This window comes from Mycena indigotica (genome assembly GCF_014461135.1).
Source record: "Mycena indigotica strain 171206Taipei chromosome Unknown Mind.scaff0007, whole genome shotgun sequence".
NCBI lineage: Eukaryota > Fungi > Basidiomycota > Agaricomycetes > Agaricales > Mycenaceae > Mycena > Mycena indigotica.
The window spans coordinates 2,177,227-2,205,062 of NW_023503006.1; the positions used below are offsets into that span (position 1 = coordinate 2,177,227).

The 27,836-nt window shown below is 50.7% G+C and overlaps 14 protein-coding genes across 14 annotated transcripts; 4 read left to right on the plus strand and 10 right to left on the minus strand.

Annotated features, from left to right (window-relative positions):
* Positions 1-34: 34 nt before the first annotated feature.
* MIND_00843100 (uncharacterized protein) lies at positions 35-1,156 on the minus strand (the record flags this gene model as incomplete). Its single annotated transcript, XM_037365096.1, has 3 exons — positions 35-489; positions 543-932; positions 985-1,156. 3 exons carry the CDS (start codon positions 1,154-1,156, stop codon positions 35-37), a joined length of 1,017 nt encoding a protein of 338 aa, XP_037218338.1.
* Positions 1,157-1,472: 316 nt separating this feature from the next.
* Positions 1,473-3,200, minus strand: MIND_00843200 (uncharacterized protein; the record flags this gene model as incomplete). Its single annotated transcript, XM_037365097.1, has 7 exons — positions 1,473-1,897; positions 1,948-1,999; positions 2,048-2,500; positions 2,549-2,753; positions 2,807-2,866; positions 2,915-3,014; positions 3,059-3,200. The coding sequence occupies 7 exons, from the start codon at positions 3,198-3,200 to the stop codon at positions 1,473-1,475; spliced, it is 1,437 nt and encodes a 478-aa protein (XP_037218339.1).
* Positions 3,201-3,671: 471 nt separating this feature from the next.
* On the minus strand, positions 3,672-5,746 carry MIND_00843300 (uncharacterized protein; the record flags this gene model as incomplete). The annotated part of the gene is made up of 2 exons (XM_037365098.1): positions 3,672-4,372; positions 4,423-5,746. The coding sequence occupies 2 exons, from the start codon at positions 5,744-5,746 to the stop codon at positions 3,672-3,674; spliced, it is 2,025 nt and encodes a 674-aa protein (XP_037218340.1).
* A 50-nt stretch (positions 5,747-5,796) lies between these two features.
* Positions 5,797-6,791, minus strand: MIND_00843400 (putative tRNA 2'-phosphotransferase; the record flags this gene model as incomplete). Its single annotated transcript, XM_037365099.1, has 5 exons — positions 5,797-6,014; positions 6,069-6,146; positions 6,194-6,293; positions 6,343-6,480; positions 6,525-6,791. 5 exons carry the CDS (start codon positions 6,789-6,791, stop codon positions 5,797-5,799), a joined length of 801 nt encoding a protein of 266 aa, XP_037218341.1.
* A 79-nt stretch (positions 6,792-6,870) lies between these two features.
* On the minus strand, positions 6,871-8,323 carry MIND_00843500 (Carbohydrate esterase family 16 protein; the record flags this gene model as incomplete). The annotated part of the gene is made up of 8 exons (XM_037365100.1): positions 6,871-6,944; positions 6,992-7,115; positions 7,163-7,324; positions 7,372-7,428; positions 7,486-7,550; positions 7,651-7,661; positions 7,707-8,019; positions 8,071-8,323. The coding sequence occupies 8 exons, from the start codon at positions 8,321-8,323 to the stop codon at positions 6,871-6,873; spliced, it is 1,059 nt and encodes a 352-aa protein (XP_037218342.1).
* Positions 8,324-8,462: 139 nt separating this feature from the next.
* On the plus strand, positions 8,463-10,912 carry MIND_00843600 (Peptidyl-prolyl cis-trans isomerase; the record flags this gene model as incomplete). Its single annotated transcript, XM_037365101.1, has 11 exons — positions 8,463-8,616; positions 8,689-8,733; positions 8,785-8,842; positions 8,887-9,083; positions 9,131-9,218; positions 9,276-9,381; positions 9,434-9,580; positions 9,627-9,957; positions 10,007-10,238; positions 10,292-10,648; positions 10,696-10,912. The coding sequence occupies exons 1-11, from the start codon at positions 8,478-8,480 to the stop codon at positions 10,910-10,912; spliced, it is 1,917 nt and encodes a 638-aa protein (XP_037218343.1). The 5' UTR covers positions 8,463-8,477.
* Positions 10,913-10,968: 56 nt separating this feature from the next.
* Positions 10,969-15,529, minus strand: MIND_00843700 (Glycoside hydrolase family 35 protein; the record flags this gene model as incomplete). Its single annotated transcript, XM_037365102.1, has 13 exons — positions 10,969-11,499; positions 11,550-11,799; positions 11,852-12,091; positions 12,140-12,379; positions 12,427-13,033; positions 13,078-14,189; positions 14,240-14,492; positions 14,544-14,597; positions 14,644-14,713; positions 14,760-15,003; positions 15,053-15,184; positions 15,231-15,312; positions 15,364-15,529. The coding sequence occupies 13 exons, from the start codon at positions 15,527-15,529 to the stop codon at positions 10,969-10,971; spliced, it is 3,981 nt and encodes a 1,326-aa protein (XP_037218344.1).
* A 394-nt stretch (positions 15,530-15,923) lies between these two features.
* On the minus strand, positions 15,924-16,380 carry MIND_00843800 (Thioredoxin-domain-containing protein; the record flags this gene model as incomplete). Its single annotated transcript, XM_037365103.1, has 2 exons — positions 15,924-16,214; positions 16,267-16,380. 2 exons carry the CDS (start codon positions 16,378-16,380, stop codon positions 15,924-15,926), a joined length of 405 nt encoding a protein of 134 aa, XP_037218345.1.
* A 198-nt stretch (positions 16,381-16,578) lies between these two features.
* Positions 16,579-17,471, minus strand: MIND_00843900 (Thioredoxin-domain-containing protein; the record flags this gene model as incomplete). The annotated part of the gene is made up of 3 exons (XM_037365104.1): positions 16,579-17,103; positions 17,161-17,239; positions 17,290-17,471. 3 exons carry the CDS (start codon positions 17,469-17,471, stop codon positions 16,579-16,581), a joined length of 786 nt encoding a protein of 261 aa, XP_037218346.1.
* A 466-nt stretch (positions 17,472-17,937) lies between these two features.
* On the minus strand, positions 17,938-18,617 carry MIND_00844000 (uncharacterized protein; the record flags this gene model as incomplete). Its single annotated transcript, XM_037365105.1, has 3 exons — positions 17,938-18,331; positions 18,383-18,471; positions 18,525-18,617. The coding sequence occupies 3 exons, from the start codon at positions 18,615-18,617 to the stop codon at positions 17,938-17,940; spliced, it is 576 nt and encodes a 191-aa protein (XP_037218347.1).
* Positions 18,618-18,657: 40 nt separating this feature from the next.
* On the plus strand, positions 18,658-20,484 carry MIND_00844100 (Serine/threonine-protein kinase RIO1; the record flags this gene model as incomplete). Its single annotated transcript, XM_037365106.1, has 3 exons — positions 18,658-18,793; positions 18,844-20,342; positions 20,389-20,484. The coding sequence occupies 3 exons, from the start codon at positions 18,658-18,660 to the stop codon at positions 20,482-20,484; spliced, it is 1,731 nt and encodes a 576-aa protein (XP_037218348.1).
* Positions 20,485-20,537: 53 nt separating this feature from the next.
* MIND_00844200 (uncharacterized protein) lies at positions 20,538-22,758 on the minus strand (the record flags this gene model as incomplete). The annotated part of the gene is made up of 10 exons (XM_037365107.1): positions 20,538-20,884; positions 20,935-21,128; positions 21,175-21,352; positions 21,397-21,586; positions 21,630-21,824; positions 21,871-22,058; positions 22,123-22,376; positions 22,428-22,442; positions 22,494-22,570; positions 22,621-22,758. The coding sequence occupies 10 exons, from the start codon at positions 22,756-22,758 to the stop codon at positions 20,538-20,540; spliced, it is 1,776 nt and encodes a 591-aa protein (XP_037218349.1).
* Positions 22,759-23,430: 672 nt separating this feature from the next.
* Positions 23,431-24,791, plus strand: MIND_00844300 (Zn(2)-C6 fungal-type domain-containing protein; the record flags this gene model as incomplete). The annotated part of the gene is made up of 4 exons (XM_037365108.1): positions 23,431-24,016; positions 24,068-24,413; positions 24,457-24,469; positions 24,510-24,791. The coding sequence occupies 4 exons, from the start codon at positions 23,431-23,433 to the stop codon at positions 24,789-24,791; spliced, it is 1,227 nt and encodes a 408-aa protein (XP_037218350.1).
* A 302-nt stretch (positions 24,792-25,093) lies between these two features.
* Positions 25,094-27,831, plus strand: MIND_00844400 (GTP binding protein; the record flags this gene model as incomplete). The annotated part of the gene is made up of 11 exons (XM_037365109.1): positions 25,094-25,151; positions 25,202-25,249; positions 25,299-25,582; positions 25,630-25,667; positions 25,718-26,339; positions 26,389-26,794; positions 26,847-26,874; positions 26,926-27,203; positions 27,258-27,422; positions 27,472-27,508; positions 27,561-27,831. The coding sequence occupies 11 exons, from the start codon at positions 25,094-25,096 to the stop codon at positions 27,829-27,831; spliced, it is 2,235 nt and encodes a 744-aa protein (XP_037218351.1).
* Between the last annotated feature and the right edge of the window lie 5 nt (positions 27,832-27,836).

Sequence of the window (27,836 nt, forward strand, 5' to 3'; positions counted from 1 at the left end):
GGTTTACAACTGCACCCTGGTATAGTGTGAGACGCTACGAGTCTGCTTTGGACGCTGTCCACTTGGACTGTGGCGTCTTCCTCCTGCGATACACGAACAAGACCAAGACGCAAAAGAGTGTGAGAGCTGCGAGAGCACCGAGCGTGGAGCCAACGATCACGCCAATGTTATGAGTTTTTGAGTGAGAGTGAGATTGTGGGGATTGCTGGAGGGCCGCGCCCGGAGGAGGGGAGGTATGGACTGAGCTGTTATACACAATGAAGTCGAACCCATAGGAATGGGATGGCACCACGTGCGTGAAATTCAGCATGAAGTTGTGTCGGCCGGCGGGCACATCGGCCTGACATAGTTGAACCATTGGGTGAGGCGAGAGGGTTCCCTTGGGCAACGATGAAGAATTCACCACACCGTCGACAGAACACGCAATTGTCGAGTTGCCCGGTGCCATGTTCGTTTCTGGTATTATCCCGTAGACGCCGATGGAGGTCCCTGAAGGGGAAGGTAAGCTCAGGCAGGCGGAAGACAATCGGACAGTGACCGACCCTCAAAGTCGAACGAGAATGCGTCGCCCGTTGCATTGGTCCAACGGGTCGTGTTCTGGTACACATTGAGCGATTGACCGAGCAGATTCTGCTGCGCTGCTGCCGGCTCCGCGTTCCATTTCCCCGAAAAATTGGCCACCTGGCCATCGTCGACGATGATGGATTCACCAAAGAGTTGTGTCGACGGCCCGGCGCTGATGGTGATGTAGTCGAACGCAGGATACACACTGAGGTTGCCAGACGAGTATATGACAGTATGCGGTCCGTCTTCAAGAACATTCGATTCGAAAAACCCGTTCCCCCTCTGGCCAACAAACGACCCATTGTCAATCTTGACCGAGTATTGATCGTTTATCTGAGAATCCAAAGTCGCAATCCGAACTCCAGTACCTGAAGAAGATCGTGCTTGAGTTGTGCATGAAAGAAAGAGCAAACGTCAGACCGTTAAACTGGAAACTGAACCACCCATATTCCAGACCGCACGACAAACTGCCTGGTGTTGTCCAAGTGTTCCGAAAGTATGAGCCCCTGACTATTTCCTTCGTCGAAGGACAGTGGTATACAATGCGAGCATCATGGTCATCCACGATGAGGGTTAGATTCGTGGAGACCATGAGCGCAGAGAGGCGCGAGAGTTACACAATGTGAAATAACGACAGCAAAGACTGAGGAAGGCAATTTGTCCAGTGACATCATGTCGTGTGAGGTCCATCAAGTTTCACGGTGAGGAGTCCTGAATGTAGGGTTCATTGGTTCAAGGACGCTCTCAAGGCAAGTCGATGTGTGAGTGCAAGCGTTGAGGCGCCAGTGACGCGCTCGGTTTTTACTGCGCAAAACGTGATCAGCATGATCAAGATGATAAGATTGCGATAAGGTAGACGGGATACAACACTATGATACAGCTCTTTTATAAGTTAGATAATCCCTGGTTCATGAAAAAGGCGCCTTGGCAACGTAGATGTTATAATTGAACGTCTTAGGTGCGCCATCAAACGTGAAGTCTTTGCCCGGCGTTGCGAGGTTGACAACTGTTTGCCCGCCACGGTTCAACTGTGCATTGAGGGTACCCCCCGGGACGATCGGGACAGAGAGAAGGTTGACACCTGCTTTCACATCGAACTGCTTGGTGTTGGCCTGGTCCGTGGAGAGAGTCACCGAACCAGGAGCGGTGGCAAGGACAACAGCCCATGCAACATCTTGTGTTAGCTGGAAGGTTGTTGGCGGGCCAACTGGGTCGGGAGCCTGAGCATTCGTCGGATGGGGACGAGACCACATGAAGATTTGGTCTTGATCAATTGCAGGCTCTTGACCACTCTTGAACTGCGTGGCGAAGTGTTTGGTTAAGCCGAGAATTGCTAAGATTGCCGTGAATATAGAGGTCAGAGTCGAGCGAAGAAACTCAAACCTTCGTGGGGGAAGCCATTTGTCCAGACTTCACTGCCCGGCGGAAGAGCTCCCTAGAGAATCCGTCACACACAGTCCACTCTCAACATAATATAACCAACCTTGATAGGGCCAATGTAGTGCGATTCGCCGTAGTCGTTCCACGTAACAATTTCGACAAGATCGACTTGGTCCCGTAACTTGATGAGGTTTTGCCACCGGCGCGCAAACAAATGCTGGTCAGCAAGGAAAATAAAGTTCTTGTTGAACGAGTTGGCGCCGAAGTGAGTGAAAAACCAAGGGGACACCGCGGCCATGTATGTCAAGCGTTGTCCAGCAGGAGCAAAGCTTGCGAGGCTCTGGATTTGTTGCGTATCGGTGTCCGTCGCACCAATGAATTTGTTAAGCGCATTGGCACCATCATCACCAGTAGGGGCGAAGTTAGAGGTGACTCCCTTCGCGAAATCGTTGGTGACCTGTATTGGCCAGCCTGAGTTGAAGCCGAAAGCACCATCCATTGTACCCGCGAATTTGTTGAAGGTCGCGGGGTCAATGAAGAATGACGGGACAAAATGCTGTTCATACAATGAGTAAGATGATAGCAAACCTTTATCGGTACTCACAATTTTTCCCTTTAGATCGGGATGAGCTGCAAATTGAGCGGCCCATCCAGCGGCAGGGCTTCCTTGACCAAACGTGCAAGACTCTCCGGCAAACGTCGACACGAAAGCCTTGCCGTTGAATTGCAAGTGGTTAGGATGTGTTGCAAAGTCAAGAACCCGCTGACGAAGCGATGCGCCATCATCAGCAGTCTGGCAAGGGAGCACCCTGTATATATCTGAGATATTGCGCCGTAGAGATAGTGAGCTGGATCAACATACGACATATCAAGGGAAAAGAACAACTTGAACGTGGGTCCAGAATCTTGTGCGGCTTGGAAACTACAGAGAAGATTAATTGCCTCCGGGGTGGGAGCGGTTGGGACCTACGCAGCCTTCGTCTGTGTTCGCTGGAAGTCGTCGGGGCCAACATTCAACGCGAATCCATCAAGACCCGAGTTGGAGGCAAGTTTGATATCGTCCGCCCAATCTGCGATGGTCAGGCTTTGACCATTGATTTATGAGCCAACCGACCTTGTGGTGTGTAAGGAAATGTGTTCCCCACCATGAAGTGGGCAACAACCATCTTCTGGTTTCCAGCGTCCTGACGCGCTCGTAAAGGAATGGTGGCGGCGCGAGCAAGCGCAAGGCAAGGGAGAAGTGTATAATAGCGCATCGTAGGTCACCAGTGAACGCAAAGGCGCTGCCTTGAAAAATGAAGAGAGAAAGAGAGAGAAGAGAGAATAAAAGTTAGCTAGGAAGAAGAAGAATGAGGATGCTCGGGCCATTGTGGGGCTTTTGAACAATGCAGACGCGTCACGTAAGTAATCCAGACTTGGCATCGGTGGCGAAAGATAGTCTCGAGGGTTGCTTAATGCACGGCGAGTTCTGGCGCCCATTCCCGTTGTTGAAATAGCGAGTGAATAGTATCGAGCGAAGACGCGATTGGCATTGTTCCGAGTCTGTCACAAGTTGCCTTTTGGGATTCGGGAGGCTGTGCTATCGTGACAGATGCACACGGCCCGTGAGATCCCGTTAAAATCCCTCGCTGAGATTAGGACTCTCATCATAGGACGACAATGTTACAGTAGATCAATACAGGGCTGTTACTTTGGAACCAAGAAATAGTACAAATATAGTCTTACACTCAAGGTCGTTGCTTTAATTTACTCAGCGATGGACCAGGTGTTTGCGCACGATTCGGCCCTCGTCCTCGTTGGTGGTGAGAACTTTCTTCTTCATCCGATAATTTTTCGGAGCGCCGGGTAGACGAGCGTTTGACAGATGAAGACCTCGCTGGACTCGCATCATCGTCATCAACGTGAGAGCGCCCACCAGTCCGTTGGCCGGTTCCTTCAGTCGCATCAAGATTGAAGCTAACTCGGCGGCCACGAGATCGGCTGCGAGAAACCAATGCTGGTCTCACAGGAGACGAAGATGGGGGGGAGGGAGAAGATGGGGGCAGAGTTGCACCTGACCTGGGTAACTGTGGATTAGTATGCGAATGGCGGGGAGTCGATGGGTATAAGTCGGGCCATTCTTCATGACCATAATCTTCCGCTGAATGCGGATGTCGTGACGGGGGAGGCATTGCTGACCACGCGTAGAAGGCTTGAGCCATAATGTGGGTGAAGAATTGCATGGCTCGCGGATCATGCCCTGGGGGCGGAAATCCGCCATTGTATGGCAATGAAGGGTAGTAAGGAGGCATCCCTGCAGGAACAGAACGTCGCCGTCCCGAAGGTGTGCGTGGTGTTTGAAGCTCATCATCGGAATCAGGTATGGTTTCCTGTTCTGTCCGAGTCGATGAATGCCTTCGGTTCGCCTTGATCGGGGAGGACTCGATTTCTGTATCGTTGTCAATTTCTCCGCTGTCCAGATGAGCTGAACAAGTATACCATATTCGTCGGACGACGATGAGTATCGTTTCCGCTTTCTGGTCCTGTGTTCTGTTTGCCTAGAAGGGCCTTCCACCAAGTCAGAGGGAGGTGGAGTATATCTCCTTTGCGATTGTCGCACCCTGCGAGGTGGAGACACAACAGATGCGTTTATAGAAGAAGAAGGTATATCCTCCTCCTCCTCCTCATCATCATCATCCACTTCAATTACTTTGCCTTTTCCTTTGCAGTCCACTTTGGCCGGCCGTTCAGACCTGGGCACAGACAAGGTACGAACCGGGATGTGCTGTTCAGCATCAGAGTCCAAAGAGGAAGCTTTGTCTTTGCCTTTCAAGCTGTTGGCTAGTGATGATTTACTGGAAGACGATGCCAACTCTCTGATAGGAATACTGTTTTCGCGGGCCGGCAAATTTTTGAAATCGACCTTGGGATGTGACGAACGCTTGGGTGTAGTAGAAACAGCGGGTCTTGCTGGAGACGGAGGCTGTTTTTGGCTTCCGCTGGAGGGTTCGGATAGGGATTTTTTGCTGCTTAACGGCAGAGTATGACCAGGATCTGAGGGTGTCTGCGATTTTGGAGGCGTGGCAAGCTGAATGGGAGTGGGAGTGGGCGAACGCGATGATTCGGCATCTTCTTGCGGTAGTTTGTCTGGTGGCAAGACGCGGTGAACGATGTTGGACTCGTCGATGACATCCCATCTGTCCAGCTCATCGTCTGATTCGTCATCGAGAATGACTGAAGGACGTGGCGGCGGCAGTGGTGGTGGTGGTTGCGGAGGCTCGAATTCTTCTTCTTCGCCGTCTTCCCCGCATTCCTCTTTTCTCAGACGCTCAGCCTCGAGGAACTCTGCCAAAAGTTCATCCACCTCTTCGTCATCGCTAGATTCCGATGGCCGCAATGACGTTTCCGCACTTGCAAGCAAATCCAACTCGTCGACTTCATCTTCTTCGTCCGTGACAGTGCTCTCCTCGACCTGATCATCACTTTCTTCCACCTCGCCACCCAACTTCGCACGGCTCACACCGCGATCCTCAATGATTTCCAGCGTTGCAAAATCAACCAGGTCGTCTTCATGGATAGACATCGTATATTTGCTTGGGAGCTGGTCGACCACGTCCCAGAAACGCTGCTTTGACAACTCTCGTTCACGATGAAAGTCGGCGGCGTCAGGCGTTGACGACGATGATGGCCGTGAATTAGAAGAAGCATGGCGGGCCTTTTTCAGTGGCGGACGGCCCAATCTGGCGCGCGATGAGGCTGTAGGGTTTGGAGACGCGGAAGGAGTCGCGTAGGCTTTCTTCGCCGTCAACGGGGGAGGAGCCATACGTGACAACACCGCGTCACATGCTCGCGATTCCAAGTGGCAAGAAAAATCTACCTAGTCGTAGTCGGCTCCAGCGCAACACCCTCCCAGCCGGGTATAGGTATCCGCTTAGCTGTTTCTACTCGCGTGAAATATTTCGTAGGTAGAATTCCTCTCTCGTCTCCTTCTGTCAATATCACCCCATTATCTGAGAGGGAAAACTTGATTCCATCCACCAATGCACGCTCTATATCCACGAATATGAGGATTTGAGAGGACTTGCGCATTCCTACAAATGAACAAATTAATATAATGACGCGGACAGCAGCAGAACACTATTGACCGCTGACGACATTCTCGTTGGCAATGCCTTGCGCGAGGTGGATGTGGTTCCTCTTCATCTTGGAAAGGCCTTGTGCAGCTACGCACGATAAGTGTACTGTCATCGATAGATTGAAGGCATCGTACCTATCAAATCCCAAGCTGCGTTCGTTGTGCCGTGTACAGCAATTTTGGTCGGAATATCAGAAATAGAGAGAATCGGCTTTAGTTCGAGTTCCTTGACAGCCTGAATAAGAGCCTCAGTGGACGCGCCATGGGAAGGACAAAAGCGCGACCTTCATGGAGTGTCCTTGATTTGCTCTAATCCACCATACGCTCTCCTCTTCGATCAGCGCAAACCGTTGCTTCGCATCCGCCTTGACCATCTCCTGTAGTTGAGCATGGTCTAGCGGTACAACCCGCGGGTTTGCGAGCTGAGGCCGTGAACACGTATGTTCGATTGAATCGCACTACGCACGAGATCTGTGACCTTGACGAACCCATCGGGACGCATTGGAAGACCTTCACTCTGCGCGCCGTGACGGAGCAGCCACGAGAGGGTTTTCGACATTCGGACCTCAGGCGAGTCCTTTGGAAGTCCCCGAAGTTTGGTTGAACCAGAGCCTTTAGCAGGAGCAGACGACTGAGAGGGCTGTTTGTTGTCCCCCTTGGGTTTGGCAGGATTCTTGCGATTGCGCGGCGCTGTTCCAAGAGCATTTGTGGGCATAACAGGTGCGGCGTCCATGAGTTGTAAGATCGAGGTAGTCGTTCAAGTCAAGAAGAGTCACGAACATTTGACACATGTTCATAGAGTAAGCAAGTAACTAGATACATGTTTCTGCAGTGAGTATTGTGTACTGGCTCATAATTTCATGCGTTGTTCCCGAGGGATGGTTCGCTAACTCGATCAACGAATCAGTCAGCAGAATAGATAAGATGGCATACGAATGTAGAAGATGCTGTGATCGGGGTCATCACACCCGAAGGTCGTGAAGTTTTGGCTGACAAGACTACAAACGAGGTTAATTCTCGTATTTTTCAAGGGGAAGTTTAACGGGGCACACCAGGTCTGTAGAAAATTCAACGATCTGTCAACAACCGTATAAAGAGATTTACGTTGTTGTTGTATCCCCAAACTTCTGGTTCATTGAGAATGGCGCTATAGAGCTTGTTAAAATTCACAGTAACGAAGTTGGTGCCGTTCTCTGCATGAGCGGCCTTGAGGCCATGATGAACGACGTCCTGGAATGCATTTGTAACGTTGTTCGAAGTATATAGCTAGATTCATTCAGATGAGAGAGAGAACAGCAACAAGACAAGCTTACCCAGTGAACAAGGAAGTTTCTTGCTCCGTTTTGCTGTAGGATCCCGATTTGCCGCAACTAGAAACTTTGTAAAAACCAAGTACCAGAGAAATATACTAGTATATGTCAACGCACGAATGTGTTGGCAGCAATATTCCAATCGCCATCTGCAATCGAGAATTGGTTGAAGTCACTGGAGACTGGAAGATAGGAGTCTTTTTCAATACTCGCATAGAACACGTACTTGATTCCTAGCCAGCAGCTCACTCACGAGCCTCTACAGCGTTCGAGAAGACTCACCAAAATGGATACTGGGAGAAACCTAAGTGACTAAACCGCGAGGAAGAGATACACACGTGTATAGAGTCGTATCAGGATCGAGGTTACTTAGAAAACGACCTTGCTGGAGGAACAAATTCGTTTGTTCAATGAAATCCACACGTAGCAGGTTGTCCGAGGTGAAAGTCACGCCCTTGTTCGTCGAGTTCCAGGCTGAGAGGTCGACGACAGCGCCGCCAACAGCGTAGTCAATGAGTTTTGCTCCCAGTGTATTTGCCAGGTTTTCCACCCAAACGTAGCTATTGCTTGCCCGAGCGCGGAAATTATTTCCGAATCGAGCACCAGCAGAAGGATTGGGGGGAAATACCATCGGTGCAAACGGAATCGTTCCTGGATTGTCCTGTCAGGCATGGTCACTTGTCTTGACCTCTGTTCACTCACCGTTGGAACCATTTGATGTCCAGGAGTCCCCAAAAGCAACGATGGTTTTGGTCGCATTCAACTTTACACCGGTGTTGACTTCAGTGAAATGCGATGAAGTGAGGGCTCCACAAGCAGGTGAGGCCAGCAGTTTGATGGGTTGCGTCCGATTTACTGCGGTAATGTATTGCAAGTGAGTGCGGGTTGGAGGGTGGATGTGGGCGGAAATAAAGACGGCAAAAACCGAGACCGCGAGCAAGAAATAATGTAACATCGTGGTCTTGTGGTAAGCCCTTCAGCTTCGAATACCAGACGGACCGTGGCTCGGTCCGTGAGCTTGACGTCGGGACGCATGACGGTTGTGTTCAAGGTTGTTTATCATCCATCATCCATCATGGATCACTGATCCTCGCAGGTTGACCACCACCATGAGTGACGAGCAGGAGGACGCGTCTGTCTTGGGCAAACGCGCGCGGGATGGAGACATGCCCGTAGACGACGACTCAGACGATGAACAGGGTCCCATGCCGTTACCCGCCGGAGAGACGATTAAAAAGAAACGAAAAGGTTCGTGGTCGACTGCATCTTTTTGTCTGGCCTCAAGGTGCACAGATTCATAGTTATTCATATCGTTTATAGTGCTCCCGCATGAAAAACTGTACCTCGATCACCTTCCAGATGCCGGTAAGTCGTTTCGAGTCTTCAATTCCCCCAACTGAGCCTGTTTTTCTCCAGACCAATATTACAAGAGCTTCATGCATCGCGATGTCATAAACTTCTGCGTGGTCACAAGGTATGTCTAAGGGCCTCGTGTCTCGTCAATCTCATCTGATGTAGGACCGACTTTATCGTCACCACGTCCATTGACGGTCACTTGAAGCTTTGGAAGAAGCAAGACGAAGGCATCGAATTCGTCAAGCACTATCGGGCCCACTTAACACCAATAACTGCGGTATCCTGTAGTGCAGATGGGCAACTCTTCGCGACCGTTTCTGAAGATGGCACCGCGAAAGTGTTCGATGTTGTTAACTTTGGTATGTGTGTGTTCGAACTTTGTGTAATTCAGCTCAGGTCTTCACAGACATGATCAACATCATCAAGTTGGGGTATACGCCGCTAGCTTGCTGTTGGGTCCATCGTCGTGGTCAAGTTCAAGGCTTGCTTGCAGTGTGAGTGTCGACGACCTTATGCTTGTCCTTTTTTCTGAACAAATACGATTGGCTCAGTTCCGACTCTGCATCTGGTGCTATTCATATCTACGATGGGCGTGGTGATGACAAACCACTCGAGAGCAATATGAATCTTCACCGCGCACCCGTTCATGTCATGTCGGTGAGTTCAAATGTGGTCTGGTCAAGATTGGATTGAACCCGCAAATGTTCAGTACAGCGACAGATACGACACGGTGTTGTCTGCCGACGAGTCTGGCTTTCTTGAGTACTGGAAGCCCACAGAGCCGTTCGAACCACCCAAGAACCTCGCAGGTTTGTGGTCATATCGGAGTGAGACGGATCTCTTCGAATTCAAAAAAGTGCGTGAATCCACACAACGACTGCCCATGTTTCTCAATTTAATAGGCCAAATCTATACCGACTTGCATTACGCTTTCGCCGGATTCCTCCTCCTTCGTGACCTTTTCACTCCCTGACCGACAAATTCGCGTATTCTCATTTCTGGGAGGCAAACTGACGCGCAAATATGATGAATCACTGCAAGCAATCCAAGAGATGCAGCAAGCTGGCACCGCGTTGTACAAGGTCGAAGATATGGAGTTTGGGAGGCGACTCGCCCTTGAACGAGAGCTGGAGCTGCCGGGATCAGATGGTCGGGTGCCTGCTCGTTGGAGCAACGCTGTTTGGGATGAAAGTGGTGCATTTATTTTGTACCCATCACTACTCGGTATAAAAGGTGCGCTGCTCAGTCGGCGAATGTTCTGGCCGTTCATCTAATTTATTAGTCGTAAACACGGTCACAAACCGCGTCGTGCGCTTGCTGGGCAAGGACGAGCCCGTTCGCTGGCTAAATCTTTCTCTGTATCAAGGAGCCCCCGCAAAGAAGGGGATCACGACCATCGCCATGGCCGCCTCTGCCAATCCCATCTTGGCCAACAAGGGGGAGAGAGACCCAACGCTGTTCTGTACAGGCTACAAACGGTCGCGATTCTATATGTTCACGCGTTCTGAACCTGGGTATGCACTTTTCTCAACTTGACAACGCCGTGTCTTGATGCATATGATGACAGCGATGGACCAGCTGGCGATCGCGACGTGTTCAACGAGCGACCGACTCGTGAAGAACAGAATGTAGCCACTTCTGCCGCAGCCGCTCCGAGTGGCCCTTCACCAGTCGCCGATGCAGGAACCATCCACACAACCATGGGCGACATACATATCCGTTTCTTCCCCCAACAAGCACCCAAAGCCGTCGAGAACTTTGTTGGTCATGCGCGTAGTTCTTTCTTCGAGGGGATCATTTTCCACCGAGTAATCCCCAAATTCATGATCCAGACGGGAGACCCCCTGGGCGACGGGACAGGCGGGACATCCATTTGGGGTCGCGAGTTCGAAGACGAATTCTCGCCTGACCTTCGCCATGATCGGTATGCCATATTTCGTATTTTTATGCGGCACGACCTGACTGTTTCAGACCCTACACCGTTAGCATGGCTAACGCCGGTCCAGGTACCAATGGCAGCCAGTTCTTCATTACGACGACCGCGACACCGTGGTTAGACAACAAACACACCATCTTTGGGCGTGTGTTGGCGGGATTCGAGGTCATCCACAACATTGAGAACGTCAAAACCAATAATGGGAACAAGCCATATGAGGATATTAAAATCATCTCTGTAACTATCGAATAGGTAGCGTTCTTACAATTCGTGTCTACCGTTACATAAAATCATAAGTACAAAAAGCGCTACATGAAGGTGGAACCCAGCCAAAACAGAGCAACAAGGCCTAATAACCCAGAAGTATTGGGTACCAGCTGGCCTCCGCTGCCAATAAGAGGCGCGGCCGCACCTATCGTTTGGTTTAGGCAGGTCAGAAGTGTGTTGTCTATTCCGGATGGGAGTGGAGTGTTGGGAGTACCCTCCGCTTCGAAATCGGCCGTATTATTATATCCGTCGAGGGATAGAGCGATACTGCTGGCGCGATAGTATTGAATGACCTGCGGAAGGTTAATATGTTTGTTTCCGAAGGTGTTTAGAAGCGAACTAGCCTGTTCAGGTTGTGGCGGCAGAGAGGATGAGTCGTTGTAGGGCGCTGCGGAGGTAGCACTTGAGCTGCTCAGCGACGAAGAGCAATTCGCGGTGATATCGGAAATGAGCTCGACGACGGTCGCGTTATCGGCCAATATTCTGAAGACGGTTGCGCTTGCACCGCTCGACTGGAAGGCTGCAGTCATCATCCGCCCTCCGGGTCGACTTGCGTTGTCAGACCGGCCATACTGGAGTGTAGTGTGTGAGGTCCTGAAATGGGTGTAAAAGGAGTGCTCACCTCCGAGTTTGAATGCAGATATGCCGCAGTCCCAAGCCCGCCCACACCTCCGAACGAAAGCGGCCAGAAGAAGAAGGGGAATCCGCGACCAGCCACTCCCCGCCCCGCTACACCAGGATAGCCACTTCCATAGGTCGCTGTGCCATATACCTGGTCTCTCGTACCCCCACCTGCTGAACGGCCCGCAAACGATTGACCAGCAGGAATCGTAATGGACTTTCCGCCACCAGCTCCATATGCAGAGGCTGACCTTGAACGCGTTGTCTAAGCGCGATAAGACTGAGAAGATGTTCATGACACACTTTGTTGTCCCTCCAGTCGATATCGAAGATGAACGGCCTCCGCCGCCGCTAGAACTTGAGGTACCGCCAGAACTTTTCCCGCCACCACCGCTACTACCACCACCACTCTTTCCGCCGCCGCGACGCTTCGAGAGCTTGCTTCGCTTGGTCAAGAAAGGGACGAACATGGGAAGAGGGTAAAAAAATCTGTTCTTGGCTTGGTCTTTAAATACAGCATGGTGTAGGAAGCTGTTACCCCATCTGATGGGACAGCCTCAATATTGATCCCGTGCCCGACCACTATCTCACGCAAACGCTAAACGTCCCTCCGTCCACCCAGGCTGCAGCTCTGCCGCATCGAATCCCGGATCAAAAGAGCTCTCTGCGACTCCCAAAACGTCCCATTCCACGTTCACCTTGGCTCCGGCCGCTGTTTGCGACCATAAACTCAATCCGATTGTGTTGGTACCTCGAAGGTTCAGGATGCCGGGCGGCACAGGGAATGCCACTTGGTTGCCGATTTGCGGTACATATCTCCCGTATTGGTACCTATAGATAAAGTTAGGCGAGTCTGGGAAGCGCTACAGCTTTCCTACCCATTAATGTAAAGTCGAGCACGCAGTATGCTGCCCGGTGGCGAGCTCAAAATGAACTGCAAGGCGACATCGTAGCCCTCGGGAACCGCCAAGGTTGCCGTGGTCCGGAAGAAAGCAATGGTTCCATTAGTTATTCCCTCTTCAGGAGATCGCGCCGCCCACTTCGAGTCATCGAAACCAGGTAAATGCCACCCGAGTCGTTCAGCATGGAGCCCGCCTTCCGCTATATTTCCGCGGACAGGATCGATATTGCTTTCCCCTCCCGCATTGCCGGCAAGAGTCCACTTGCTGAAAGTGGTATTTGTGGTCGATACAAGTGCCGCACTGAGTATTCCTCGAGGATGGAGCGCATCGGCTCGTTGATCGTGGCCAGAATGGTCCAAGACTACAGTCAGCACATTTTCCCGGTCCTCAAAAAGTGTGGCATTTTCAAAGGAGATCGTTAGCGACCCGGATGCAGTGCTAACATTGCCCGGGAAGCTTCCGATATAATCCGAATTTAACCATGCTGACCAGCCTGAGGCCGTTCCTCCTTGAGCATTAATTTTGGCGGCCGATGCTTGGCCTTGGAATCTGCCTCGGAAAATTTGGACACCGGTATGAAAGCCTAAACAGCATAAGACAATACGACCTCGGAGACAAGAGATTCACCATAATCGTCTGCATAAAGGACCGGGAGTGTGGACGGCTTTGTTGGGTTTGGAGTGGTTGTATGGTCAGCAACAACCCAATTCGAATCGTCATACGCCGCATTTGCTTCAGGTAGCGCATCGGAATGCTTCCAACCAGTGAACTCCAAAGACTTTTGAAGGGTGGCAACATCCAGACCCGGCTGAGCAATACTCGCTTTGAGTGTGCCATATGAGCTGCGTTGTGTTCGGAGGGATTTGCCATTCCACACAATTGTGGTTATGTTTGCTGGCGCAAACACCTCGAGGGTCGTCGCAGCAGTCGAATCTCCAGTAATCAACGCCTGCGACCCAGAAAATACTAAAGACCGGACGAGATAGGGGCCCGTTACGAAAACAACAGACTCTGGCTCGACAATAGGATCGTTGCTTAACGTGGGGGCCCAAAATGTATACGCAAGTGACCGAGGGAGAAGGATGACTTGGAAGTTGTCAAATTGCAGAACAGACTGGGTTGTCTGTTGGTGATATGACAACACCAAGTTATTCCCAACTTGGTGGAAGCCCCCTCCAGTACCGGATACGACTTGTCGTTTTTTGGAGCCACCGAGGATGGAAAATTCCCCAAACTCCCCGTCGGGAAGCCATAGTGCAAGGACGCTTTTGCCGTCAACAACAGAATGCGAGAGGACCTCAGCAGTCGAATATACTAGCGTATTGCCGCCAAAGTGAAAATCTGTCGTTACAATCCTGGATTGAACGCCGACCAACCGGATACTGTGATTGTTAAAGCTGGGTACAGTGATGTTTCCGGTCGACTTTGTTTGTACGTTGAGCGTAAAATCCACAGTTGTCGTGGCTTGCATATTGCTCTGGCGGACGATGTAAAAGCCGGCCTGTGTCTCTGGATTACGCAGAACGGTTGCGCCAACGAGGTTGTTATTTGTGAATGAGGTGGAGAAGGGCGTGCGGTCTGTCATGACCAAATCCTTTGCGGCACGGAAGAACAGTCCAATAAGTTTAGTCTCGTAGTATTTGTCTCCAATTAAACGGCTCTCTTCGATCGGTGCAGAATAGTCGTAGCTAGTGGCGATCAAGTTCGTGGAAAGCCCGCCCCAGTTGGTGCCACCATAACTGCCACAAACATTAGAGATACGCTTCTTCTGTTGTATTGCGGCACTCACAGCATGTAGAGGTTCACCATCGTGGCTCTCTCTGCAGCCAAGTGTCTGTAGTACATGCTCACGAAATTGGGCCCAATGTTTCCGGGGCACGCATCTGTTCCCCAAGGTCGGTAGCTCCCGCCTTGGAATTCGGGCAAAAAGGATGGTTGTGTTGGTGAAACAAGATTGAAATGGTCAGCATAAGCAGTGCTGCCAAATCCACCAGTGCATTCAGCGAGATTGCAAGACCAACATTGCGGATAACTATCAAGACCTGGAACATATATTGCTTAGTTGGTCCTGTGATATAAAGATGAAGGACTACCATATATGTCTTGCTCTCCCGGTCCAGGCATGTAATCCGTGGACCAAGAACGTGCTGGTATATTTGAGTAGCGAGGACGGTCAAATTGGTAGAGACTAACTGTTCATGTTCGGAGCGTTGACAATTATCGGAATTTTAACTCCATTTTCTCGTACATTCTCTTGCAGATCCTGTGATCGCTAAGCTTGCTGGCTTAGGAACGTGGAAAGGACATACGACCATGTAATTGACAATGGGAAGATTAAGACTGCCGTTTGAATTGCGTTGACAGCATATTTCGTTTTCAATTTGGGTAAGAAGTATGGACCCTCCGTTCGTAATTTGGTGCTGGTTCGTTATCTCGTTGATTTTGTCCATGAATGGCGTCCAAGCAGCCGTGTAACGAGGATCGTCGTTCCGCAGGGCGCCATAAGCACCGGTAACCGTCCAGAGTGCGAATCCGCCAGCAGTAGTCTCGGCGCTACCGAACACTTTTAGAAAAGACACACTTCGGCAGCTTAAATTCATACTTAACATATGGCCCGCCCCGCATGGTGACATAGAGACCAATTTCCTTCGCTATATCGAGAATAGGACCGAAGTTATGAGCACCCGTTTCGAAATCCAGAGTATGGTTGTTGGGTGCATGGAATGCCCAATGACTGTGTTTTTCAATTTGGGCTCAGGCTGCAGTAGGAGGACACTGACGCGTAAACTGAGATTCCGTTGAATCCAGCAGCTTTTATCTTTTCGAGGATGTCACGCCATAGGGCGGGTACAGGAATGCGCCCTGGTTGCCTTCAATGAGCTAGTGGTGCGAAAAAGAAAAAAGTGGACTCACAGTAGTGTATTTCCCCTGACCAAAGGAAAGTCCGACGGCCATTGACGAGGAGAGAGTAATGGTCCCATTGGACAATATCTGAAAGCCCCGTGCTGTGAACCGGCCAGGTAGTATTTTGAGCGGTAGCGGCAAGGGCACTTGCTAGCAGCAAGAATAGAGGCTTCATTGCTGCAAGTTGGACGGCCCTTCGTCGGATTTTTATGCTCAACATTTGCCGAAGGTCAGCTGGTTCATGCGCTTCGATGGCGGGCCGGACGTCGGCCTCTCATCCACGTCAGGACGTTTCTCTGCCTCTGGCTGAGAGGGAACAATACATTTCTCCAGAAGGATGCATGTTGTGGCTTGGAACAAGGGTAGTGGTCACGACTCGTGATGTGACGAACCGCGAGATACACCGGACTCAAAGCAGACCACGAGAGGCACACTGTTACAAGACATGAAAGGTGAATGAATTGGTACGAATACAAAGAATGCTGAGTTTGATTCTATTTACAGATTGGATGACGGCGCAGACTCCTCTATTTGAGATTCAGGTGCTGGCGTTGCACCATGTTCCTTGACTAGGTTGGCAAGCCCCTTCGGATCTGCGCCGCGAAGCTGTACTTATGTGAGAAGAGGTCCAAACTCGAAGGTAATGAACTTGCCCAGCCCACTACCTCACGATTCTTTATCGCGTAGAATGTTGGCATAGCTCTAACTTGACTATGGGTAAAAAAAGTCAGTAATGGTGGTCCCCAGCAATGCAACTCGTACAAGAATTCCGCAATGGCTGCGTGCTCATCTACATCAACTCGCAGGAATTGCACATTAGGGTTTTGTTCAGCTAGTTGGCTGAACTGTGGGGCAATAACCTAGGCAAAATCTCAGCCAGGTGTTTCTCGTTGATGATTTAAAATAGCTGACCTTGCAGGGACCGCACCAGGTGGCGTGGAAGTCGACAACTAGAGTTTTATCGTTTGCGGCCTCAATGATCTCGTTCCATTGTTTGACGGACTGGATTTCTATTGGTTTCGACATGGATGAATGGATGGTAGTGTAAAGAAGGGAGCACAGGCGGTTGCTTGATAATGGGTTGCCAGAATCCAGTCAGGTCCTTATATACCTTTGCCTGTAGTCAGCAACCTTCTTTCGGTCATGCGATCACGTGCCCGTATTAGTAGGACTCGCATGAGGTTGGTTCTCGCAGTTTCTCGGGAAGCGCATAGCCAAATAGCGTCATAAGGCGACTCTGTCCAATGTCTCGACGTGGTGCAAGACAGAGAGTTCTAGACCCAGATCCGTAATGCGTTGTTGAAAGCGGTTTTTGAGCTGCGCAGTGACCTGCAACGGCGAAAGCTGTTCGGAAAGCCCAGCGGGGCAAGAGAACTTGATCATGGTATGCGGATCGGCCCACTTTGGAGAAGAGATGGAGCATAAGTAGACATCCAATGGAGTATGTGACAGGAAAACAGAAGTCGTGTCAGCGACGATGTATGCGACAGGATAGCCCAGTAAAAGTGCAGCCAACGGAATGCTAGTAAGAGGGCCCAAGTCACCCGGAAAAGAAGATGTTGCTTTTAGATGTAGCAAGGCAGACTGAACATCGACAGGTGGCTCTGCGACACGTTGTGGTGTTTCTCCAAGGAAAATGAACCGAATATCTTTTAGATTCTGCATCTCGAGTTGGTCGAGATTAACGAAGAACGATTGGGACGAGGTCGACTCGAAGATGTGTTTTATACGCGTAAACTCTGCTGATACCTATGAAGTAGCTTAGAACACCGGTTTATGTGGCAGCGCTCAGGCTTGATCAAATACCGCGCGCAGACTGCTCAACAACTCCTCAAAGACCTGCTCCTGATTGACGACAGTAACAACGTCAACAAGCCAAGCAGTTCTGAATACCAATCAGCCTGATATGAATTTGTGTGGCTTGCAAAAACATACCGACAACCCAGCGCGATGAAAGCCAGATCAAACGCAAACTGCCTGCGTTTTGGCGATGATAATCGACGTAAAACAGGTTGCCGAGCTAGCGCAGCAGTAATTACTTGTATGCAGGAATCCATCCTCGATGACTCGGAATCAGTCGCTAAGCAAATAGTTTTCGAGTAGTTTGTAGAGGCCATGTGGCGCGTCGGTTGGGGTCGAGTCGGTCTCTTGGTTGAGATGGGGACCAGGAAACAGCGGCGAATTATCTGTGGGCTCTGATTGGAGCAAACGAATAGTTTCGCTGTCGACACGGAGAATTGCGGCAAAGAAAGACAGAAAAGTGAGTCGAAGTGATGAAATCTGCGGGGTGGTAGTTTGATCAACGCCAACTACAGCTGGTTCAGAGTTGTTTGTGTCCGAATCTGTCCACTCGAATGAACTGGTCTCGGTTTCGCCCGCGAAAACGGTAAATTCAGAGTCCGAAAGAAATGAGGCTGATGGAGAGAGAGAAAACGACCCTGTGTCGGAGCTGGCACTGGCAATGGGATCGAAGAAAGTTGGCCTTGGTTGAGCGGCGTAGGTGGCAGTCATTCACGAAGTCCCGTTGATCACGGTCACGGAAGATTCATATCTTCCTCAGGGAAAGGGTGTATACATCTAGTTCTATGGGCCGGCTGCTCTATACTTTAAGGCTTCTAGCTCTGCCAGAGCTTGGTCTCCTTCCTTCAAAGTGCTATGGACAGAATGCACCAAACCAATTACCAACGCAGGGAAAGAGCTCCAAAGGGTCGTTTGCCATGCTCGACCAAGAAACAACGCGAGAGTTGGAGCAACACAAGCTAGGGCATAGCTTGTTGAATAAGACAATGGGATAGGCGGGAACGCATTGTGCAGGAAAGTGGGATGGAGATGTAATAAAAGATTCGCGTGTAACAACAGCGCCAGGAGAGAGAATGATGTTGGTGCAGGAATCGATTCAAGAGACGTGGTTGATGTGGGAGGGAAAAATTCGAAAAGTGGGCTCGAATTGGAGGGCTTGAGGAGATAGGTGAGTTGCCTGCGATGTGCCATTGTAAGAGCCGAATTCAAGTCAAGTTGGCGAGCATACAGTAGTGAAGAGAAGCCGAGGACGCCATGGAGCATGACAATTGTTCGAGCAGACGTCTGGCTATTCTCTTTCCGTAAGTTTTCGATGAGCTTGAAAAACGTGTTTATGAGTTGCTTGAGGGCGTGGTAATTGAAGAATTTGCCTCCTCTTGTTCGGTCTCATCTAAGACTTGTGGTTGGCCATTATTATCGTCGTCGTCTGGAGCTTGGAAGGGAATCCGTTGACGCAGAGACATGGACGTATTTGGTGAGCAGGGTGTGTGACAAGGTTGTGAAATGACGACGATCATCGATTCTCCTGCATCGGACTGGAGCCCTCCGCATTCTTCCGAGGAGGCATCGGACTGGGATTCACAAGACAGCTACTCAGATAACCGCGTAGAAGACGAAGACTGGGAGCGCGCCGAGGGAGGTTAGTCAGATGTTCTTGTTTTTGGATACCTCCTCGACTGCCTCAGATAGATTTTACCAAACAATTCAACCGACTACGACAACATGTTGCCGTTCGCGCTGGGACTGCACTGGGATCATCGTCAGCTTTGAATAAGAACACCTCTGTTGCACCAGTTCCTGCGATTAACCACCCGGCGGTTAATGCAAAAACAACAGCATCTAGGGAACGGACAACAGATCAACTTGCCGCTCTCGCGAAATTTTCATCCAAGATCTCCAAAATCGATGTGCCATACTCTGTTGGCGTCGGAGTCAACCGCAAAGGCCCCAGTGCTCATGCAAATATGAAGGACAAGGCGGATCGTGCGACAACAGAACAAGTCCTTGACCCACGCACACGAGTTATTTTACTCAAAATGGTGGGCCGGGGGTTGATAGACGAAGTCAATGGATGCGTCAGCACTGGAAAAGAGGCTAATGTCTACCACGCACTTACGCCTACGCAATCACATCTCGCTCTCAAGATCTACAAAACCTCTATTCTTGTCTTCAAAGATCGCGACAAGTATGTCTCTGGCGAGCACCGATTCCGTCGTGGTTATTCGCGCCACAATCCCCGTAAAATGGTCAGAGTCTGGGCCGAAAAAGAAATGCGTAATCTCAAGCGACTTCGTGCAGCTGGGCTACGCGCACCAGAACCATTAGAAGTTCGAGAGAATGTCCTTGTCATGTCGTTCCTTGGTGATCAAGAAGGGTGGGCGTCTCCCCGACTTAAAGACGCCGTCATTCCCGAAGAACAGACAGCGATGCTTTACGAGGAAATGTTGATCACAGTCCGCACCCTGTTCCATCGGTGCCGTCTCGTGCACGCCGACCTTTCAGAGTATAATGTGCTCTTTCACGACCACCACCTATATATCATCGACGTCTCCCAAAGTGTCGAACACGATCACCCTTCAGCATTCGACTTTCTGCGCAACGATCTAAAAAACGTGGAAGATTTCTTCTCCAGAAGAGGAGTCAAGTGTCTAGGACTACGGCGGTCTTTTGAGTTTGTCACTCGAGAGGTATTGCCTGAGCTGGATGGGACCGAGTCATTGGACGATGTTCAAGAACTAGTGGCCGACTTGGGCGATTCTGATCTGCCACCAGTCAAGTCCAATGCCTCTGATGCACGGCACGCGACATTCATCTTGCGACGATGGCTTTCAGAATCACCTCCGCAACTCGATGAATCATTAACTCCCGACCAAGACGCCTCGCAAGAAGACGCAGTCTTCTTCAGATCACACATTACCCGTTCTCTGAACGAAGTATTTGATCCAGAACGCGATGCTGCTGCTGTTGCCCGCGGAGAGAACAGAGGACTTGTATATGCTGACGCTTTGGGTCTTGTACCGCGGGATGACTTGAAGGCAAGCAACGTCGAAGTCATAGAGGAAGCCGATACCGAATTCGATGATGATGATGATGATGATGAGAGCGAAGGAGCTGCTGAAGACACTGGAGATGGATTTGAGGCGCGGCGGCCACGAGGACATCGACATGAAGATCGTGATGAAAAGAAGGTTTGAATCTTATATGAGCCTACAACATTTGGCTCAACTCTAATAGGAGCGGAAGAAGGCGGTCAAAGCAGAGGCAAAGGAGCGTCGGAAGCACAAAATGCCCAAAGCGGAGAAAAAACGAGCAATGAAGAAAGGCAAGTAGCCATGGTGCCAATTAATTCCGTTTATATGTACTTTTATTGCTCTTGAATTGACCTATGCGTCTGTGATGCAGCCCCGACTTGCATCGGTGACGTTTTTTATGTATTTGAATAATGTGCCCTGCGTCGCCTTGAGAGGAGGAGCTACCCATTGAGCGCGGCGATCTGCCAGCTCGTTGTCAGGTACATGGAGTTGGATGGTGTTGGCGATAGCATCCACTGAGATGACATCTCCATCACGAACGAGTGCAATAGGCCCTCCAACTTGAGCTTCCGGCACGACATGACCAATGCAGAATCCATGGGAACCGCCGCTGAAACGTCCATCCGTAATACAGGCAACGTCATGCCCAAGGCCTGCGCCCATAATCAAGCTTGTAGGCTTGAGCATTTCGGGCATTCCTATGAACAAAGTCAGAATTAGTTGGGGATGAGAAGATCGTGCGACTCACCTGGCCCACCCTTCGGACCGAGATACCGCAGAACAACAACCGTTTTTTCGCCCTTTTTGATGGAACCAGCCTCGACAGCATCGAAGAAGTCGGCTTCTGTGTCGAATGCGCGTGCTCTACCAGTGAATCCAAGGCCTTCTTTGCCCGTGATTTTGGCCACAGCACCGCCGGGGGCTAGGTTGCCCTTGAGTATGCTGGAGAAGGTAAGTCGAGGAATTTCCTTGGGGACGTTAAAGATACCGGATGTGGCCAGTTTCCTTAATGGCCTGGCCGATCGGTCGGATGACGTCCTGAGTATTAAAATCCAATTCGCCATATTTGTGGGTCCAGGCCTCGAGATTCTCTCCAAGTGTTTTTCCGGTTACCGTAAGCGTATTTCCATCAATTAAATTGTTTTTGAGCAGGAATGCGAGAATTTCTTGTGCAGTCAGTTAGCTGGTGGAGATGATATTTAGCACTTACTCGGAATACCACCAATCTTAAAGACATGCTCCATCACGTATTGTCCACTGGGCTTGAGATCCGCGAGAAGTGGAGTGCGGTCGGAAACATTTTGGAAGTCGTCGATGGAAAGTTCGACACCAACGGAGTGTGCAACAGCGATGAGGTGTAACACAGCGTTGGTCGATCCGCCAAGGATCATAGTTAGGACCTGGCTAACATCAGAGTTGAATGAAAAGGAACCATATGGTTACCATTGCATTCTCAAACGCTGCCCGCGTCATTATATCCCGAGGCAGGATATTTTTAACAAGGAGATTGTGCATCGCAGGACCAATCGCCGCACATTCTTCTGCCTTCTCCTTGGACTCTGCAGGGAACGAAGAGGAGCCGGGAAGCGTCATTCCCAATGCCTCCGCTGCACTGGCCATAGTGTTGGCTGTGTACATCTGGAAAATGCGTCAAGCACATTAAAACAAGAATATGAGTGCTTACGCCTCCACAAGCACCCGGACCTGGGCAGGCATGTCGATTTGTGTCATATCGCTCTTTCTCGGCGGCGGCAGTTTTTGCCTGCCGCAAGATATTTGCCATAAGATTGGAAGGCGGAAACGATATCGAGTTGTGGTGCTCCTTCGCAAGAGCCAGGTCGAATTGTTCCACCATAGACCATAAGCCCGGGTCTATTCAAGCGACCAACTTAGAGAATGATTAGGCTCATGAAAATTGGATTGTGAAAGGACGAACGAGCCATTAAGACGCCAGGCATGTTCTTGTCGCAACCCGGGACGACTACCATTCCATCCAGATGGTGTCCGCCCGCAGCAGTTTCTACTTGGTCTGCGATGAGATCGCGGGACTGCAGGGAATAGGACATTCCGCGAGTGCCCATGCTAATCCCGTCGCTGACGCCCACCACCCCAAACTGATACCCAATAAGATTGTTCTCGTAGAGGGAGTTGCGAACTTCATGTCCCAGCCCTAAAAGATGCTTGTTGCAGCTAAAGCGCGTCAAATCAAAGGAAGACACGCTATAAATATGTATGACTCACGGATTCCCTTCATACCTAAATTTTTTATAAAACGCGCGTTATGAGTGAGCCGTAGACTAGACACACCATATGCTGGCGACTCCGACCATAGCTTTATTGAAGTCATCGTCGGTTTTAATACCATCCGTCGCGTATAACATGGCCTGGAAAACCCCTCAACGAATGGGGAGCCTGAAATTAGTGATGGACACACCTGGCTCGCGCCTTGGTCCTTAGGCTGGGTGATGACGCGACTGTAGCGATTCATGACGGGTGCTTCCGTACATTTTGAAGATGTGGTCGAGAAGGAGCGTCTGAACGCGCCGCGCGTTGATGTTCTGGAGACAAGCATGTCGTGTGACGCCAGTGACTTGCATCATATTTCCTTTTATGGGTTCTTGTGATGCGACTCAAAGTGTTTAGAGTTTTTTTTGTAAGCTGGTTGCATTTGAAAATCTACGAACATGTGTCTACTTTGCGGGCGGGACTTGGTACCTGTGTATCATGCATTGCCTCATATGGGATGATGTTCGGCCTCGACAGAATTCCCTCGAGAAAGATCTTATCGTGGTAATACTGGTATCGAGGCCAAAAAAACGGGGAAGATTTAGAGTTGACATCAACTACCGTTGTTCTGGGCCCATGTTGCCAATATGGTTCAGCAGACTATTTCAGGGACTGCCGAGCATAGCTCATGCTCCCCTAAACCGATCGTGTTTCGAGAGCTGGAGGCAAGAAGAGCAAATGTACCGTGCTGAGTAGAAAAAAACTGGAGTTTTTTCGTTGGTTCGCGCGCAGAGAAAAAAAAAGATCGTCCAGAGAGAGTGTGATTCGCGCGGCAAACACTTGGTCTTGTTGAGTTCTTATGTCCGTCATTTTTCAACTCACCTCCTCCGACTGCTCTGCTTTTGGGCCCGTCTGCGCGGAAGTAATCCTATGAGACCCGCGGTCGCAATCGCTCTCCCGTAGCAGGTTCCGATCGAGTGCTCCATTCCATCTTATTTCAGACAAATCGTCGAGTTGGATGGGCTCTTCATTCCTTCGGGTCTCCTTTTCACCCATACACTCGCTTTTCCTACGACCAACGTCGCTCTTTACGCGCCCCGTCGTCGTCTTCGCCTGCCGGTTGCTTAGGATGGCCAAAGAGAGCTCACTGCCGCCCAGCCTGATTCCACACCTCTACGACAGACCACAGGAGCCTCAACGCTCACCAACCACCAGCTCTCAGGAAGACGTCGATATTCTCGACAGCTCGCGCAAATCAGCATACCCGTTGCGACCAATCGCTCCCTCCCCACACCTGACCGACTCTCATCGCCCATTTCCTGCGTATGAATCAGGAGCACCTGAGCATCAGAGCAGCGCCGTTGCAGGCCCATCGTCGTATAGAGGAAATGTTCCGATGTCGCATCCAAGCTCGCGACTACAAGCTCCCTCCATATATCCTGGTGCACATAGTTTGCCGAATCTACCGCCTATTGCGCCGCCACAAGTTCATTGGAGAGAAGGAGAAGCTGGCCCATCGTCATATCCCGCTGGTCCTGCATATCCATTACCTCAGCCAATTTATCGTCGAGTTTCTGAACCAAGTGGTTATGCTGCTGGCCCTCGTAAGTCCGATTTGTATTTCCTGTACTCTCGTTCACAAAATTCTGTTATAGCCACCACATACGATCGCTTCAGAGATCCTGGCTTCACACCTCGGCCGCAGACGGATATTCCTTTTGCAGAAGGCTCCCAAGGTAGAGTAGCATTGCCGCCGCTATACCTTCCTCCTCCCAGTCACGAATGGCCAAGCTATGGACCGCGACCAGGAGAGGGCGAAGGCCTACCTCCTATCCATAGTACTTTGCAATCGCACTCTCCAGTCTCTTCCGATCATCGTGGAGAAGGTAGCGAGAGCTCATACGCCAGTGCGAAACGTAAGCAGCCTGAAGACGACACCGACCAAAATGCTCGAATGCCCAAGAAAATTTTGGTTGCCTGCGACTTCTGTAGAGGTAACAGGTATTTCCCAGCCTTTGCATGCAACCCCTGAATTTTGTCGTAGGCCGAAAGTTGAGGTGCGATGGAGCAAAACCCATCTGTTCAAATTGCAATCAGCGCAACCACGCTTGCTTTTACCGCGATGCACCCAAGCGTCGAGGGCCAGGAAAAGCAGCGAAGGGCACTCGTCCCAAAAAGCGAGCAGCCAGAGGCAGCAAAACAGCACAGGGTGAACCTTCCAGCTCGAGAACCACACAAGAGTTTGAAGATTATGTCCCCAATCTTCGGTCACGGGCGTCCACCGGGCAATTCCAGCAGCCGTCTTCTTCTTCTGGTCGATACGAGTCGCCGCCTGGTCGATATGACGAAGACTACTCAGACGATGACTCTCAACAGTGAGAAAAGCGCCCTGTCAGTGACTTTTTACGTACAGTTTGTCGCCGGCCGCACTGCGGCCGCTGGCTACAGCTCGCACGATTTTTTTATTTCCGCCGCTATCGAGTATAATGTACAGAGAATAATTATCTGTAATAGCTTTTGTAGACCCCTTAGGTTCTTTGCTAATTTTACTGCCGTTGATTGATGGATGTCGGAACGGAAAAGAGGTCGGTTCTTGGATTACGACCCCGACATCACTTGCTTCGAAACGGTGCAGGCAACGTTCACCACAGCGCGCCTTTGCCCATCTGGCGTCGACAGCTATGCTGCCCAGCGGCCGTGAGGTTCGTGAAACGCGCTTTGGCAGTCAACTCGCGGCGGGTAAGAAACAACTCCGATGCCTTCTTCTAGCCCCTGCTCATGTCAACCAGGGCCTAGTCGCGGAGAGCTCACCCTGCTCGTAGCTGGCTGTCGAGGAGGTCGGTATTCGTTCCTCTCCACGTTGTTGAGGCGCCTAACATCGCACAGGGAAAAGCTCATTCCTTCGTCTCTTAATCGACACAAGCGAGATTTCTCAAGCAGCATCAAAGGAGCAGCTACAATCCGTCGCTCGTTTCATTCAAGGCTGCAATAGCCATACTTCGTCCCTTCGTACCGCCTCAATTGACATTAATGTGGACGGCTCCGACGCATTAGCGCTCACTGTTGTTGATACACCTTCCCTCGATTTCAGTGACAACATTGGCTCGGAACGCGTTGTAGCCGACACATTACATTTTATAGAGTCCAGATTAGCAGAAGGTGGAGAAGATGTGCGTGTTATTTCTCTGTTGCTCGCTCTTTTTCTTACGCGTCATAGGATTCGGTTGCGCAGAGCGGCGACAGATATGTTCATCTGTAAGAGGCTGTCGTCTGCATATTCTCTTTCCAGCTCACAATTTCTACAGATGCGTTTACTTTCTTGACCCAGACCATATACTTCCTCCTTCACTCCCCGCCCCTGCAACAACTCGTGCTCGAGGGAACAGCTTTGCGCAACCGGATCAAGATACGGGACTGTTGGATCTTCCAGTCAACCCTCTCTTAAGCCGACCTACCCTCCCATTGGCGGAAATCAGTACTATTCGACGGCTTTCTGCTCGAGTGAATGTGCTTCCCGTCATTGCACGGGCAGATTCCTTGTCAAACGAGCGTCTAGCAAGTGTCAAGCGTGCTATTCGTAGAGATCTTGCCGACCATGGTATTGGTTTCGGGATTTTCGACGTTGATTCATACGAGGATGCCTCAAATTCGCCTCCCGCCTCCCCTGCTTCGTCGGCATCATTGCTTCGGCTGCCCTATGCACTCCTTTCCCCCGACATTTACTCCCATAGTGACGGTGTTCAGAGAACGCCGCTCTCCCGCCATGAGCTATTGCTCCAGTACACTCCTTCCCCCCTCCCCCCTCCTTCGAAAAGAAATCTCCTTGGAAAATTCATTCGGTCCTACCGATGGGGTACCGTTGACGCCTTGGATCCTGCACACAGCGACTTTGTCTCTCTCCGCACTGCCATATTCCATCACATGAAGGTATTCCAAGATGACTTATGCTTCCCGTCATCTTACTCACACTCCCCAGACTCTCCAAAAGTATACCAGAGAATACTTATTCGATAAATTTCGGATTGAATGTCTTCCTCATCGCGCCAACGCTAGACCTGCCTCTCACTCACAAGCCCTTGCACCGCCGTCAACTCCGCTGTCTCTTGGACCCAGACCGATTCTGGCAATCGATACGGCTCCACGCAGCGCCGTTCCCCACCGCGGCTCGACGCACTCTACTGCTCATCGGGAGATTGCACTCACCCCGGACGTTCAATCTGCTCGGCTGGAGCCCTCGACCTCGGCCTACCCAGCCAAAGCCTCCTCCTCTGGTTGGTCATCTCACGCCCGTCACTTCTTTTTTGGTTCGCTGAACAGTCAAGCAACAGGCACCGTCAAACCACGTAGCAAAAAAATCACCGTTGCCTGCAATTTTTGTCGCTGTATATCCCTTGGTTACCGCGTACCCACCAGAAGGCTGATAACATCTTGTAGCTAGAAAACTCAAATGCGATGGCGGCCGGTATGTTCATCTCCCAAAAGCTGCCTACCTTTAACAAACCGCTTCTATAAGCCCGTCATGTGCTCAATGCTTAAAACGAAATAATCCATGCGACTACATGCCACAAAACAAACGACGTGGTGGCGGCGGCGCAGCTCGAGTAGTCAAAGGCGAGGAGAGCGACAGTGAGAGCGCCGACGACCGGTCGCCTGATCCGTCCCTTTCACCTGAAATTTCGTCAAGAAGGGGCTCAAATTTCGAGACCTCACCTGCTATATCACTTCTGGGTGATCGCCGCGACGAACTCCCACCGATAACGGCGTACTCTTCATCTGGGTCCGGAGAACAACGTAAGTTGTTTGTAGAGAATGAGCTCCCTGCGATTGCAACGCTTTCGCTACCAGAGCCTTCACCCACGACACCTGGCCCGATGTCAGCACCCTCTCTACAGCCTCTCAGACAGGCTTCTGAGCAGCAGCAACGGAAGCGGTCAGCCACGGTACCGGGCAAAAGTACTCGTCTACCATCGACGACAGGGCCCAAGGTCGTCGCGTGTAATTTTTGCCGAGGTGGGTCCATTCATTTCGCTTGTCTGAAAGGCTAACGAGACAAACGAAGCTCGGAAAACTAAGTGTGATGGGGCAACACCTCAATGGTAAATTAACCTTGACTTTTGTTAGGCGCTAATCATGGTTGGTCTCGTTTAGCTCCAGTTGTGTGCGACGGATGCTACCTTGCAACTATGTCCACGACCCAAATAGCAATGGTCAACGCAAAACTCCACGGAAGCCGTCGACATCAAAGGAGTCCATGAGATCAATTTCTCCGGCTTCGACGAGACCACTCCCGGCACCGTCTAGCGCTAACTATGAGCAGGATATGATGGAACTGGATTTGAAGCGATCATTAGAGCACTCGGACGCTGGTCGTCCGAGCCCCCCCAAGAAAATTAAAACAAGCTCACTGGAGATACCCTAGCGCCA